The sequence below is a fragment of the Xenopus laevis genome, chromosome 5L (assembly GCF_017654675.1).
Source record: "Xenopus laevis strain J_2021 chromosome 5L, Xenopus_laevis_v10.1, whole genome shotgun sequence".
In the NCBI taxonomy this organism is placed as follows: Eukaryota; Metazoa; Chordata; class Amphibia; order Anura; family Pipidae; genus Xenopus; species Xenopus laevis.
Window position 1 is genome coordinate 151,827,216 of NC_054379.1, and position 15,441 is coordinate 151,842,656.

Here is a 15,441-nt window from a genome sequence, read left to right on the forward strand (position 1 = left end):
ATCGTAGGAGCACACAATGCAATGCTTCATTTACAGGGCCTGGCACTAACTACAAATAGTATCAAATAGTTTTGGAGAAAAGTAGGGTAATTTACTGGGTCAGTTCTGATGGGGGACACCCATGTTTGGCCTGTGAGAGGAGTTGGGAATATCAGTCTAACAAGTGCTAAACGTTTGCAGGTTGTGTAACCCTGGTGCAAATTAGAGAAGTCGTTGTATGTTGGGAGGCCCATTAATCAAAGGTCGAATTTGGAATTCATGTGATTTTTTTTTTTTAAATTTGAATACAATTCGACTGGGAGGTTATTTACGGAAAATGTAGAATGGCTGATATCCGATAGAATGATTACGACCCGAAAATTTGAATCATATTGTATTCGATTTGTACGGATCAAATTTTTCTCCCCAAAAAAAACCTAGAAAGTCAGGAAGGCTATAGCTCAAGGGACTTCTGCCATTGATTTGTACATGAACTCGGCAGGATTTAGGGGCGGGTATGGGACACAAAGGGGCGGGTCTGTGACACAAGGGGCGGACCTGAGACACAAAGGGGCGGGATTGTGACATGAAGGGGCGGGCTTGTGACAGGAAAGGGTGGGCTTGTGACAGGAAAGGGTGGGTCTGTGATGCAAAGGGGCAGACCTGTGATGCAAAGGAGCGGGCCTGTGACGTGGCAGCCCGTGATTGGCCACAACGCGAAGGAAGAAGGTAACGCAGGTATTTTCGAACCTGACAGCAGGTGTAAAAAAACTGAGTGTCCGGTTCAAAACCGGACAAGTGGCAACCCTAGATACATCTCACATTCGAATTTACATTCAGGGGGAAATAAATTCGAATGTGTGAATTTTGAAACTCGAAAATTCTAAATTTTAATTTACTATTCGACCCTTGATAAATCTGCCCCTCAGTAAGGAGTCCATGAAATGAGTGTAGTTGTACACAGTCAAAAGAGGTCAGTGTTTCAGATTACAGCAACTGCCATGTACTGTGCTTAAAGGCTCAGAGAAAATTAAATATGCAGAAAAAGCTCCCCTGAGCACTTTTACAATTTACATCAAAGTTTTTAAATGAGATTTTTATTTTTTAAGGAAAAGAGGCTGTTAGAGGACCTCCTGCAACAAAAACTGATGCCAAAAAAGGGGTTTAGTGAGTTGCACATGCACAAGTCCCTCAAATCAAAAGTCAAGCATAGGTTGAAGCCCCCTTTCTTGTTCTCATGTCATTGCACTGGAAGCAGCATCTCCGAGGCCAGCACAGTGCTGCATCACACTCAAGCAGCAGACTGGCAGTTTAGAGGTTACATATACAGGTAGGGGATCAGTTATCTGGAAACTCGTTTTCTGAAAAGCTCAGAATTAGGGGAAAAGGCCATCTCCCATAAAAATAATCCAAATTTTTAAAAATGATTTCCATTTCCCCAGTAATAATAAAACAGTAACTTGTACTTGATCCCAACTAAGATATAGTTACAGTAATCCTTATAGGAAGCTTTGGATTTATCAATGGTCAAGTTGTGTTTCTCTCAAAAAATTTGCGTTTTCGAAGGTAGTTTCAGTAAAAACTCAAATTTTTCAGGTTAAAAAAAACCAAGATTTATTATGCCCAGAAGCTGCAAAAAGTTAGAATCTGAAAATACTCCAGCTAAAACCTGTCGAGGTCATGTAAAAGTCAGTGGCAGAGGTCCCATGATGTTTTTAGTCTTTATGATTTTCAGGTTTTTTTCTGTGGTTTGCACTAAAAAACTCAATAAATTCGAACTTTTTGTCGCCGACAACTCAATCAATTCCAGTATTTGAGTCGTCCCCCCCCGATTGAGTTCATTCAAGTTTTTTCAGGTTTTTTCATATATAGGAAAACTTTTGTGAAAAAAAAACCTTACAAACTCAACCTTTAATAAATAAACCCCCTTAATGTTTACATGATTTTCGAATAGACCGTTATCCAGAAAACCACAGGTCCCAATCGTTCAGAATAACAGGTCCCATATCGTATTTAAAATACCCATCTAACAGAGAAAAGCTTTCCTTGAACAAAGAAATAAAGAGAGAAATAAAGAGATGAAAGAAAAAGACAGAATGCAAAATACTGTAGCTCACTGGGTCTGTACACAAGCACAGCATACAGGGACGTGCAGACATTTAACAGTCTAGTAAAAGAGAAAATGTCATTGAAATAAACAGGCATCTAAACTGTAATGGCTTGTTAAATAATTCTTTACAAAAAATAAATGTGACTTATTTCTTCAAATGACTGTGATTTACAGCAAATGGTTTATTAGCATGGCTGCTCACTCAAACATTTTTTTTGTACTCTGGGCAGCCCCATAAGTCATTGCAAATTGCTGCTCTAATTGGCTGTTGGAATCAGCTAATCAGACCAGGTGAAATGTGTCAGTGACTCACAGCATGAGTGTGTAGGTTGCAGTTATATAGAAATAGTTAGGTTGAGAAATTCATCGTGATAAGTGGTAAATGCAAAAAAGATGAATGTGGCTAGAAATGCCATATTTTGTATTTTTTAATATATATTTACTTTGAGCCAGTCAAAAGGTTCAGCATCTCTATAGGAGTTTCCCATCTTGGATTTTGTTAGGAGTGTCAGTGGCACTGCACATGCTCAGTGGGCTTTAAGTAGCTGTTAAAGGAGAAGGATATTCTTTTTGCACTTGGGGGTGCACCTCCAAGTGAATGTATTAACTCACCTGAAACCCCCGGGCTGGTGCTCCTATCAGCAGAAAACGGCACCGGCCCGGGGTTATACCAGTGAGCACCACGGAGTGGTCCTCTTCAGGCTTCTTGTTTCTTCAAATTTCCTGGGGCAGATGCATTTGCAGTAGGACGAAATAGCCGACTTTTTAATTAAAGTTCGGCTTTTCGCTATACTGTGTATCAGCAGCCGCGCAAAGAAAAAAGAAGCCAGAAGAGGATCGCTCCGTGATGCTCACTCGTATAACCCCAGGCCGGTGCAGTTTTCTGCTCATAGGAGCACCGGCCCAGGGTTTCACGGAAGTAAATACAATCACATGGGGTGCCTAACATTTGGCACCCCCTAGTGCAAGAACATGTTCCTTCTCCTTTAAGAAGCTAAGCTTAGGGCTCGTCACAAATTATTAAGCAGAAAATGAGAGTTGCCTGTCATATAAGCTGATGCTACAGGGCTAATTATTTAATTCTAATTTAATGATGCCAATTGTATTGGTTTATGAGCTGCCTTGTAGCAATATTTTATTGTGACATTTCTATTCTATGTGTACTGTATATTGTGAGTGGGTCCCTGAGCTCAGTAAGTGACAGCAGCACAGTGCATGTGCAGTGAATCAGCAGAAAAGAAGATGGGGAGCTACTGGGGCATCTTTGGAGACACGGATCTTTACTGCTAAAGGGCTGTGGTTGCCTTAGGCTGGTACAGAAGCACAAAACATAATGTACAACATTTCTAGCTACTTCTTTAATTACACTTTACTTCTCCTTTAAAGCTGTTGTTGACCTGCAACCCAAAGCATCCCACCAATGTTCTATCATGTTCCCTTTCCCTGCTACAGGTAAACTGCATTTTCAAGGTTAACACGGCTAACACAAGTAATACGAGAGCACCTTGACATGTGAGTATGTCCATGAGGGAATTGGTTGAAAACGAATATTCTATAAAAAGCTCTGTCCTCCTTCTTCAGAGTTAAGAAAACATGTAAATGAAGATAAACACTATGTATAATAACAGGGCCAAGTATTACCTTTTCATTTTTAAATGTAGGCCACGCTCTGGGGCCTGCGGGGGGAGAGAAAAGTCCCAAGTGGCCTTCATGACAAAATCTTAATTTCGGGCTCAGTAGAAATTTTTAAAACCATTACACTGTCTTTTATGTAAATTGCTTCTAGGCTCTTTTATTCAATTGAGCAGGGAGTATATGGAAAGGGATTAAATTTAGATTAGCAGATGGAATAATTAAAACAACGCACAGGTTTCGGATTTTATTCTTTTTCCCAGCTCCAGTAGCATGTGACAAGACTCTGTTTTGAAAGGTCACCTTTAACCCTCTGAGCGATATGAGGAGTTAGCCAAAATGTTAGGTGTGACATAAAGGCGATCACAATAAACGTTTTCTTCTTTTTTCACAAACAAGGACAAGTTGTTCTCACCACTAATTTTTAAAACCAATAGGCGGGTGGTGCACTGCACCCAAGTTTGGGAGTTTTACTTTGAAAGCAGCAAGTAAGTTGCAGGTAAAACTTAGTCCCTTTGTAAAATGTATAATGAAGCAATAGAATTCTTAATGAATCAGATGAAAATTGAGCATAGGACTGGCCAGATATGGGATGACTTTGACGTAGTTGGCCAGCTTAAATATATTGCAATATATGGACAAACAATCCCTGTTTTGTTTAAAGGGTAAGGCATTTTTCAGTAGCAGTATGCACAAAATGTATCTGCCTTAAATATATTGGTAATGGGTTGAGTGCAGAGGACTCTTGTATTTGTCTCTCTCTCTCTCTCTCTCTCTCTCTCTCTCTCTCTCTCTCTCTCTCTCTCTCTCTATATACACTGTATATACACATACATATACATATATATATCTCGAATCTGTATCCTAATTTGCATATGCAAATTAGGGGCGGGGAGGGAAACCACATGACTTTTTGTCTCTAAAACAAAGTAAACAATGTTTTCCCCTTCCTACCTCTAATTTACATATGCAAATTAGAATTTCGGATTCGGTCCGGTATTCGGCTGAATCTTTCGCAAAGGATTCAGGGGTTCTGCCAAATCAAAAATAGTGGATTCGGTGCATCCCTAATATGAATATATATCCACAGGGATCTTCGTCAGGAGCAAAAACAAACGAAGATCCCTGTGGGGGATCGAAACGTTGAGGCTTAATAATAAAACATTTTTTGTTTTTTCACTAAAACCCTGTGAGTGCCGCAATCCTTTTTCACTATATATATATATATATATATATATATATACAGTATATCTATATATATCTATATCGGCACAATAGCCCAGGGTATGTGGTGAGGGATTTTAATCACTTGGGGGTGTCTAACTAATTGCTGAACTCCTTTAGTGTCTAGCAAAGGGTCCTACCCCCTTAGCTATGTATAATGGGGAGAAGGAACATTTAACAATAACATAAAATTGTAGCCTCACAATAGTTTTTTTGGCTCCCGGGGTCAGTGACCTTCATTTGAAAGTTGGAAAGATGTAGCAGAGGATGGCTAATAATTATAAAACTAAAATAAGCAGCAAATGCCAATTGCAAAGATTCTAGGAATAGGACATCATATAACATACTAAAAGGCAACATATAGGTGAACCACAAATTGGAAAACTCACAATAGGTGAAAATTAGTTTAGTAAATGCTGTATATCAAGTAGTTATAAAATGTAAAAAATGTTTATTAGGAGTAGCCTAATGCATTTCGTGCCAAACGGGCACTTACTCATATGACAAAACGCGTGCCCTTTGCTCCGCCTGATAAGGGAAAATTGAATTATGCAAATCCCCCTATTACCTGTTCTGTTCCATGTCTGTGAGATAATCTGAAATTCATAATTCTCCATAATCCTTTTCTCTTCTGCGCCTATAGAACAAGAGCACAAGTTATAAAGATGCCCGAAATTAAAAGCAATTTCATCTCCGTGCATTTCCCACTTAGGATATAATTTAGGATTGATAAATCAGCCACTTAAATCATATTTCCCGAGACACAAAGTAAAGCCCCTAAGGACAGTTCTAGAATTAACAATTTCCATGAATTATGCCAACCTAAAGGTTCCGGAATGCTTTACCAAACTCTAATTTAATGTCTGTTATATTTATTTCTCATTGCATGTAATTGAAGTGAGAGATGTATTTGGAAGCTATGTCCTACTGAGTGGGAGACAATTTTCTCCTGATTATGGTTCGTTAATGAAAACTTCTCATTTCCCAGACTGTAAATGGTATCCTCTCAAGCCTGCTAGATATATCACTTATTATAAAAGGAAAAAAACACACCCTAATTGGAAGTAGAGCTTATCTATGACATATGTAAATTAAGTTGGTATAGCTTTATGTTCATGGAGAATGTTATTCTTTGCATTCATATGTGTGGAGCTCAGTTTGGGCATATGTATTGTCTGCCAAACCTAAACTCCCTTACAAAATCTATCATCCTTATGATGAACACGACAGGTAATTAACAAGTACATTATCTTCATCCTTATCCATCAGAAATCTACCAATAATACTGGCCAGCTAGTCAAGGCTTTAACACCACAAATACAGCACTCAGTAGTAAAAATCCAAGTCCTGCTGCAACTCCTTCAGTTATACTGAGTAGGAGAAACAAAAGCTTATCTGAAAGTAGTTTCATTGTGAAGTGCTGGCTCTTTCTGAAAGCACAAGATCAGGCATAATGACCTGAGATGGCTGCCTACACACCAATATTACAACTAAAAAAGATTGTACAGTGTAATTCAGAAATAAAAACTATGCTATAAAAATCACAACAGAATCCCTTTAATTTGAACTCTAAACTCTAAGTTCTACTTCCTTATCACCATAACCTAGTTCAGAGGTCTTTAAATAAAATCCTTGAGTTTATGCCTCCATTTGATTTAAACAATAAGTTGGGATGCTATTTTAGCCAGCAAAGTAAATAAGCATTTACCCTCAAATTTTACTATAATCTGAAATTATACTCTTTTGACTGTTCCTTAACTTCCCAATTTAAGGTTTTGGAACCACTGGCATAGTTCACTAACACCCAGTCAGGGTTGGCTGGCCCACTGGTTATTGGAGAAAATCCTATTGGCCCTAGGTTGTTCTGCTGAACAGACATGCCTCTAGCTAAAGCCTGGTTTTTGGAAGAGCTGTCCGGATGAAAACTGCCTGTCCAGAATTACAAATTATTACAATCAGACAGGACATTAGAGTTAACGGCTTGGCGATCAGTCAATCAGTGATCGCCAGGTCATCACCTGACCCTGATGTCACTGGCCTGTTGCCCATAGTTGGGAGAAAATAAAAGGTGGCGACCCTAACTGCAATAAATGTGGGCAGGTACCAGATATGGGTTTACATATCAAGATTGACCCATATCATATATGGGTCAATCTTTTCTGGTGGGTCATTGGTGCCTCATTCCAGCACTTTACCCATCATACTTAAAGTATAAATAAACCTTAAAAATAAGTGAATGTAAAATTGATGAGAGTGCTGTTCTTTTGCAATGTAAATTCGTTATTTATTTATTATATTTATTCCAAGATATTAAAGGATACATGTACTGTTAACATGAAAGATTTTTGTTACAACAGCTCCATCTGCTGGTCATTTACTGACCACCAAGAAGTTGTCAGAAGAAAAAAAAAAAAAAAGGCTCTGATGTTCTTCTGGTTAGAAAAAAAAAGAAACCTTTCTCGAATCTTTCCTACCCAGAAGAACATTCAAGCAGACTACCAATTAGGACCAGTTATAATGTATGGCCAGCTTTAGTAATGGTGATATGCAACATTAAAGGATAAGTAAACCTTAAAAATAAGTGAATGTAAAATTGATGACAGTGCCATTCAAAGTATTTTTGCCATGTAGATTCATTATTTACTTATTTTTTATTCCAAGATATTAAAGGATACATTTACTGTTAATATGAATTAATTTGTTACAACAGCACCATCTGCTGGTACTTTTTCTGACTAGTCTGACCACCAAGTAGTCAAGGAAGTTGTCAGGAGAAAGAAAGAGGCTGTTCTGATGTTCTTCTGGTTTGGAAAATAATTGAGAAAGGTTTCTAATTTTTTTCTTAATCAGAAGAACATCAGAGCAGTCTCTTTCTTTCTCCTGACAACTTCCTTGACTACTTGGTGGTCAGACTGGTCAGAAAATGACCAGCATGCGGTGTTGTAAAAAAATTAATTAATGTTAACAGGACATGTATCCCTTAATATCTTGGAATTAAAAAAAATAAAGAACGAATGTACATTGCAAAAGTGATTAGAATAGCACCCTCATCAATTTTACATTCACTTATTTTTAAGGTTTACTTTTAGCTATTTTAAATGTGCCTTCTTCCTTTCTTTACACTGTAACTTTTTGTGATCGGGAATTTTGTAAAACGGGGCTTCTGCCAAATAAATTCTGTTCTAAGTACAATTTCTCAGACAACTGTAGCACTGTAGTTCTTTGGGAGTAAATTCATTTTACCTTCCTCCCTGTAGCGATGTCAAATCATGGCCGCAGCTGGAAAGCTCACGGTTTAATATCCCAGCCCCATCACACCACATTAATTGAAGCATATTTGTGTGGTTCTATTTCAATGAAAAACCAGCCCTGGATTCCCCGTAACTCATATCCTTCACTGTTATTAATACATAGATGCCAATCTCTCCTTCCGGTGAAATGATAAATTGGTTTGTCAGCTGACATTCAACATTAGGCTGCACGTGAAAGGCAACGACTCCATATCAGTGTGGCCCATATACATTTCTCTCATTAGTTTTATTGCAAAAGAAGAGGACCATTTGAATAAAAGAAGGAAAACGATTATGCCAGCTTGTAAATAATGAATTCGATTTTACATGCTTCAAGGAATAGATGAGGGAAAACAAAATACGATATTTATATTCGTGGCCTGCACTTTCCGAAATACAAGCTCACAGCCTCCGGAAAGGCGTACGCCTAGCAACCAAGGGCCTTTTTAATTTACTGTAAACATGTTCAACTGCTGAACATTTAAATGAGGCATTTAATATAATACTATACATAATTTAGTACTTCTAATTAACAGTAAAATTCATGGAAGGCATTCTCCTATTACTTACAGTGCCGACATCATCTTCGTAATTAGTGACCTGTTTGTAATGAGGCGAGCCAGACAGAACTCTCCAGGCTGTTATTCCGCATTGTGTTGCCTTAGACACCCCGTCTTCATTTGTCCCAATGCCTCCAACGAGGAGAAGCCTAGAGAGAACCAGTTGACAAGTTGCTATTATATCCAGGCCAGAATTGATGAATTCCAACTCCAGTGGGCCTCCACCAGCTACTTATATGAAGTTAGCTACTCCAAGCACAATTTAATATTGGCTGCCAACTAAGTCACTCTTGACCGATACATCAGCTTATTGGCCTATTGCCAAAATGGTGGCAACCACAACCAATATGCACAAATCTCCATGTTGTTTGCATATTAGCGCCCTGCACTTTTCTGATAGGTCTGAGGTCTCTGTGCTCCATGACCCATGAGTACAACAATGCTTGTGTTCAGCAGTACCATGATCATGGGCAGCCTTGGGGAGGCATGTAAGTGTACCCCCTTCTGCTTCCTGGCTGTTTCTTTTGTGTCATTCAAATGCTCAATTATGGACCACTAGTGGGGGCAAAGCACTACAGAGCCTTATTCTTAAAGGAGAAGGAAAGCTACCAAGGCCGTTTATTGCCAATAGATTAGCCCCAGCAGTGCAAGCTATAACTCCATTTTTATTCTTCAGAATGCTTTTCCATACCTGAGTAATCAGCTCTAGACACTGGGGGTCATTTATAAACACTGGGCAAATTTGCCCATGGGCAGTAACCCACGGCAACCAATCAAATTGCTGCATTCATTGTTCTACTTGCAGCTGGCTTTAAAAAGCTAATCACCGATTTGTTGCTATAGGTAACTGCCCATGGGGAAATTTGCCCTGTGTTGATAAATGAGCCCCAATGTCTCTGTTTGTTTAGGATAGCAGCTGCCATATTAGCTTGCTGTGACATCACTTCCTGCCTGAGTCTCTCCCTGGTCACTCAAAGCTCTGAGCTTAGATTACAACAGGGAGGAAAGAAGGGAGGGGGGATAGAGGAGGAAACTGAGCATGCTCAAGCCCAAGACCTGGAGGTTTAAGATAAAAATAGGAAGTCTGATACAAAAGCCCATGTGTACACAATAGATGGGAAAAAATGTGTTTTTTATTTTGACAGAGCAGCATTACTTTGAGGGTTTACTAGTGTATTTATATTAGGGATGCACCGAATCCAGGATTCAGCCTTTTTCAGCAGGATTCGGCCGAATCCTTCTGCCGGCTGAATCCAATCCGAATCCTAATTTGCATATGCAAATTAGGGGCAGGAAGGGAAATCGAGTGACTTGTCACAAAACAAGGAAGTAAAAAATGGTTTCCCACTCCTAATTTGCATATGCAAATAACGATTTGGTTCGGTATTCAGTCGAATCTTTCGCGAAGGATTTGGGGGTTCGGCCGAATCCAAAATAGTGGATTGGGTGCATCCCTAATTTATATAGACCTTTCTGATAAAGCTTACTTAGTTTTAACCTTTCCTTCTCCTTTAAGGAGGCCATACATGGGCACATCTGCTCGTTTGGAAAGGTCGCCAAATGAGCGCATCTGGACCTGATATGCCCACCTTGAAGGGAGATATAGGGCTGATCCGATTGTGGGCCCTAGGGATGGGAATGCAGGTGTCTGGAACAAGGACCACATTAGCAAACTGATGTAGCCCTTGATCTGACGGGATTTTTAAACCTGCCTAGTTGACATCTGGACGATTTTCAGCCAGATACCGGTCAGGGAAGCCTATCAGAGGGCCTCATACACTGGCCAATAAGCTGCCAACTTGGTCTGTCAGCAGCTTTTATCTGCCTGTGTATGGCCACCTTTACCCTCTGCCCTATGGTAGGTAGTAATTACTGGGCTGTTTGTGTTTGCCCTCTCTGGGGCAAGGTGCAGAGCAAAGATATGTTTTGGAGAATGAACCTTAAGGGGTAAGATTTTGTGCCCCTTACGTCTGCACTTGCAGGAGGGACATAAAAAAAACCCTATGATCCCCCATAATGTGTAAAATAAACTGTAGTGTTATTCTGTTTTTCTTCTTTACATAAAAAGTGAATGCCCTGTCTGATGATTAATAAGCAATGTTGAAATAGATTCTCCTACAAAACAGAAAATCCCAAATGGTTAATAATTACAATAATTAATAGTCACAAACTGACCAAAAAATAGTAGGGGCCACAGCTTTCCTACTCCTATCAACCAATGTTGATGTTTATCTCAATCAACTAGACACATTTTCAGTTATGCAAATACCGAATCCTCCACAAGACTGGAACCCTAACTTTCATATCCCAACATGAGGGGGGAGGGAGAATTTATGGCATGAACAAAAAAATTTTCATGTTCTGTTGCCCTGAGATATAAAGTCACAGTTTTTTGTTTTTTTTTATCAATAATTTTTTACTGCATTTTAAAACATACAATATTTATGTAAGACTGGAATGTTACAAAAAGTCCTGAAACATGTATAAAGCATATTATTCTACATAAAATACTCTCACGTTATCTTAATAAATTTACTTAAACATAAATCCTAAAAGAAAATAAAAACAAAATATAAGAAATCTGCCTTAGCATACACAACACAAATGAGTCAGAGAGACCTAAACAGAGATTCACATGGTAAAAAGATATGTTACACTAGATGGGCGAATTTGTTCCGTTTCGCCAAAAATTTGCTGGCGGCGAAACGTCACCGACGCCCATTAAAGTTTATGGGCGTCCAAAAAATTGTCAAGCGGCTTAATTTTTTTGACGCACGTCTTTTTATTTTGACGCACAACGCCATACAAGTCTATGGGCGTAATTTTTTTCGGCGAAACAAGGTGAAAAAATTCATCCATCCCTATACACTAGGCAATGATCCGGAATTCCCTCTCAGATGACCAGCGTATATTCTACAGTGATGATCTCATCAGGCCCGTTAGTAAGGACCTAACATGGTACCAAATACATTATATAAGTCATAATGAAAGAAGCTGTCTTGTGATGGGGTCGCTACACCTGTAATCCAACCATGGTTGCCAAACTTTTAAGTACTTATTGTGGGTATTATTAAGAAAGCTAGCCAATTTTTCATTCACCATAATCCAATCTACTTTATGTTTAAAGGCCGAAAGGGTGATGGAGCAGGATTTCCAAGCTTTAGCTATGGTTTGTTTTGCGGCCACAAATATTATCGTGAGAAGTTTATGCTGCAGTTTAGTAAAACCTGCACATTTACCATTCAAAAGTGCTATCAGTGGGTCCCTTCTGACATTAATGTGAAAGACAGTGTCACGGCCGGCACCCGATACCAGAACAAATGCCAAGCACCCTGGTCTCGGCTCGGCTCCACCAGTAGTGTGACCACCGTTGGGCTTCGGGAGGAGCCCTCAGCTTACTTGGGTGCCACCTGGACTTAACGAGGGGTGCAAGGCAAAGAGTTCTGGCTGGCAAAGGGGCACGGCTGTTAGCAGAGTCTTTTGGGCCGAAGGTCACGGTACAAATGGAGCAGGCAAGAGAATCGTCAGACTGGCAAGGCAGGCGGATATCAGAATCGTCAGGCAGGCAAGGGTCAAACCGGGTTGTCAATCAAGGGGGTTAAGCAGGAAGAGTTGTCGTAGGCAGGCAAGGGTCAGGATACAGAGTTCAGAATAGTCAGGATACAGGCAGGGTCAAACACGAATAAACAGGATACAGAATAACAGGAACAGATGCACTGGGCTCAGAAACCACTTAGAAACAAAGTTCTATCACGGGCACTGGCTGGGAGTATGAATGGGCCTTAAATATTTTCAAATTTCGCTCCAAAACGTGCGCCAATGCGCGCTGGCGTAATCACGCCAGCGCGCCTGTACCTTTAAGAGGCGCACCCTAAGAAACCAAGAGGGCGCCAGCGCTGGAGGCAAGAGAAGGAGCGTGGCAGCGTGGCGGCCGTCCACGCCGCCGCACCACTAGACCACCAGGTATTTTTATTACAGACAGAGAATATAATAGTGTGAATTCTCATCCAAAAATGGACCACCCTAGAGTCATGCAATAGTAATTTTAATTGTAAAAATCTACCTTCTGGGTCAGCTACTAAGTCTTCTATTACAACGGGCAATCCAGCTCTAAAGAAGATAGCCACCCCTTTAGTTTTAGTGGGCCCCTTTGCCATGTACACAATGGGATATCTATAGTGAAAATATTTGGGGAAAGAAGTGTTGGAAAAATGGGTCTCTTGTAGACAAACTATGTCTGCTGCAATAGAATTGTAAAAGGAAAAAGCTTTAGTCCATTTAGAAGGAGAATTAAAACCTTGCACGTTGTGCGAAACAATATTCACTGCCATTTTGACACCTGTTTTATTATATACCCAATGTTACTGTAAAACCCACTGCTGCTTCACCTCTATCAGGAATTCTCTAACCTTGTCAGTGCATTGGTGTTGGTTAACTAAACAAAACAATCCTAAAATAACAACATGGTTCAACTACATGAGCACAAACCCCATAAACCCCATTGGGGAATGGCAATTGGGAGGGGTATTATACACCGAGAAACTTGTTGTTTGGCTTAAGGCAACTACTTGTACTACTTGAACATATCATGTGAAAAGCAATTATGAAAAGAGAAAGAAAAAACAAAATATGGGTTTTATATGCTAAGCAAAGTGTTCTACCTCTTTATGTGCCTTGTATTTTTAACTTTGGGGTCTGGGTGTTGAAGGACTAAAACTCCAGAAATTTATAATCATATAATCAAACGAAGCTCCCATTTTTAACGGTCTACAGTATGTTCAGCAACTGAATGGAACATACTGTACCTGTTAATTATATGCAGAGTATATTCCCCCTCCTGTTGGGTTTCCAAAGGAGATCTCTACTCTTTTCTACTCTTTTCTTTTTTTTTGTTCTGTACATTTACACAAATGTGCTTTGTATATTTCATCTGCATCTCTGAAAGGAAGGCCAAGCTGACTGACAGATGATTCTATGAGACATGACTAGCGTAGAATGAAGATGCATTTGGAGAAAAGCTCTCCACGCTCTACCTTTACCTTCCGTCGACTCTCTCGCCGCACAAATCTGCCTTTTATCAGTCTTTCAACGGAAAACAAATATGTTACTGCCGAGCAAGAGAAATGGATGAGAAATGCTCCTGTATCATAGCAGGCATCCGTGCCAATTCCATGAAATGTAATTACTTCAAATCACAGTAATTGCTCTCTCATTTGTTAAGAAGCCACTGCCAACTGGATCCAACACAACCCAGCACAACATTTGTCCAAAGCATAAAGAATAGTTTTGCCGGCAGCCGATATTAGTGGGAAGATCGTAACGGCTAGTCTGTATGGCTGTAACTGCCAGTTTGCCAAATGCTCAAAACGAAGTGTGCCCACGCAACGCACCGCCAACCAGCCGGAGAAAATAGCATGGACCTTTTGTTTTCAACATAAGGCTAATTCGGCCCAAGCCTTCAGTTATAATGGCAGTTATTTATATAAACATATATTATGGCCCACAGCAAACAGAGGGTCGCTGACTTCACAGCACTGAACAACATAAGGTAAAACTGCACGCATGGCTGACTTCATTACAGTAGTACAAGTCATTGAGATGAATGAACGTGGTTATGCGCAATTCTATCCATTTTAATGAAATATGTTCAGTTTCTCCATCAGACGCAGCGCAATTGGGTCCGATTCAACACCTGTCTAGTGCCCGAAATGCCGGTAGAATTCTGGGGGAAAATGCTGCACTGAGGGGGGAAAAACATGGCATTTGCACTTTAAATTGCAATTTGCTCACTGGGTCTGGGTAAGTGAATGCACCATAGTGTATGGTTAAATACATTGATCCAGTGCCAGGCAGGTCACTATAGTGGAGTTCAAAATACACATCTGATCTGATTGCATGGCTACCAATATTACAGTCTGTGTGGTGACTTCAGTGGAGCTCTATCTGGGAACTCTGCTGCTCAGGAGTTCCAATTACAACCAGAACAAGAAGGGAACACTTGAGAAAGGGGGAGATCCTCTGAAATGTAGTATGTAGATCTCAATAAACCAAACATAGTCAGCACATTTTGCATTTGTGAGTGTCATCTGATTCCCTTCTTGTTCTGGTTGCATGGCTACCAGGCACAACAACCAGGTGGAGCTCCAAAGTGTATTGCTCAACAAGTAACAGACAAAAGACACAATAATCCGGGAATGTAATAAAAGTCGGTAACGGAACAACTATTCGCAATGCATTTGCGCGAACAAATTTTACGAGACTTTAATATAGCTTTTGCGAACACGGAAACTGTTTAGCGACCACTTCCGACAGTGGAAGAATCAATGTAATAAAACTTGCTGAAAAAGTCGTTATGTTTGCTCCAAAAGATTACGACACCTTCAAGAACTTCTTAAGAGTGTGCATTTAAAATTCGCAATGCGCAATTAAAGTTCGCAATGTAATAACAGTTTAAGGAACAATATTACATTGCAAGACGTGAATTTTTATACTTATTGGTGCGAATTGTTTTGCTCTTTGCGACTTTTATTACATGCCCCCGAATGTGTCTCCACAATGTGTTGTTGGCTTCAACACAGTCAAAACAAGGCAGAGCATTTAGGGGAGCCGCACAGTATATCGGTGACTTCCATGAAGCTCAAAAACA

The 15,441-nt window shown here is 39.9% G+C and overlaps 1 protein-coding gene across 4 annotated transcripts in view; it reads right to left on the reverse strand.

The window, feature by feature from the left end:
• Window positions 1-15,441, reverse strand: part of nbas.L (NBAS subunit of NRZ tethering complex L homeolog) — a 457,628-nt gene that overhangs the window by 398,629 nt on the left and 43,558 nt on the right. For all 4 annotated transcript variants that reach the window (XM_041563562.1, XM_041563561.1, XM_041563560.1 and 1 more), the window contains exons 10-11: window positions 8,806-8,944; window positions 5,514-5,582 (exon numbers count right to left, since the gene is read on the reverse strand). In XM_041563562.1, the coding sequence (XP_041419496.1) occupies window positions 5,514-5,582; window positions 8,806-8,944 (208 nt within the window). The remainder of the gene's footprint in view (window positions 1-5,513; window positions 5,583-8,805; window positions 8,945-15,441) is intronic.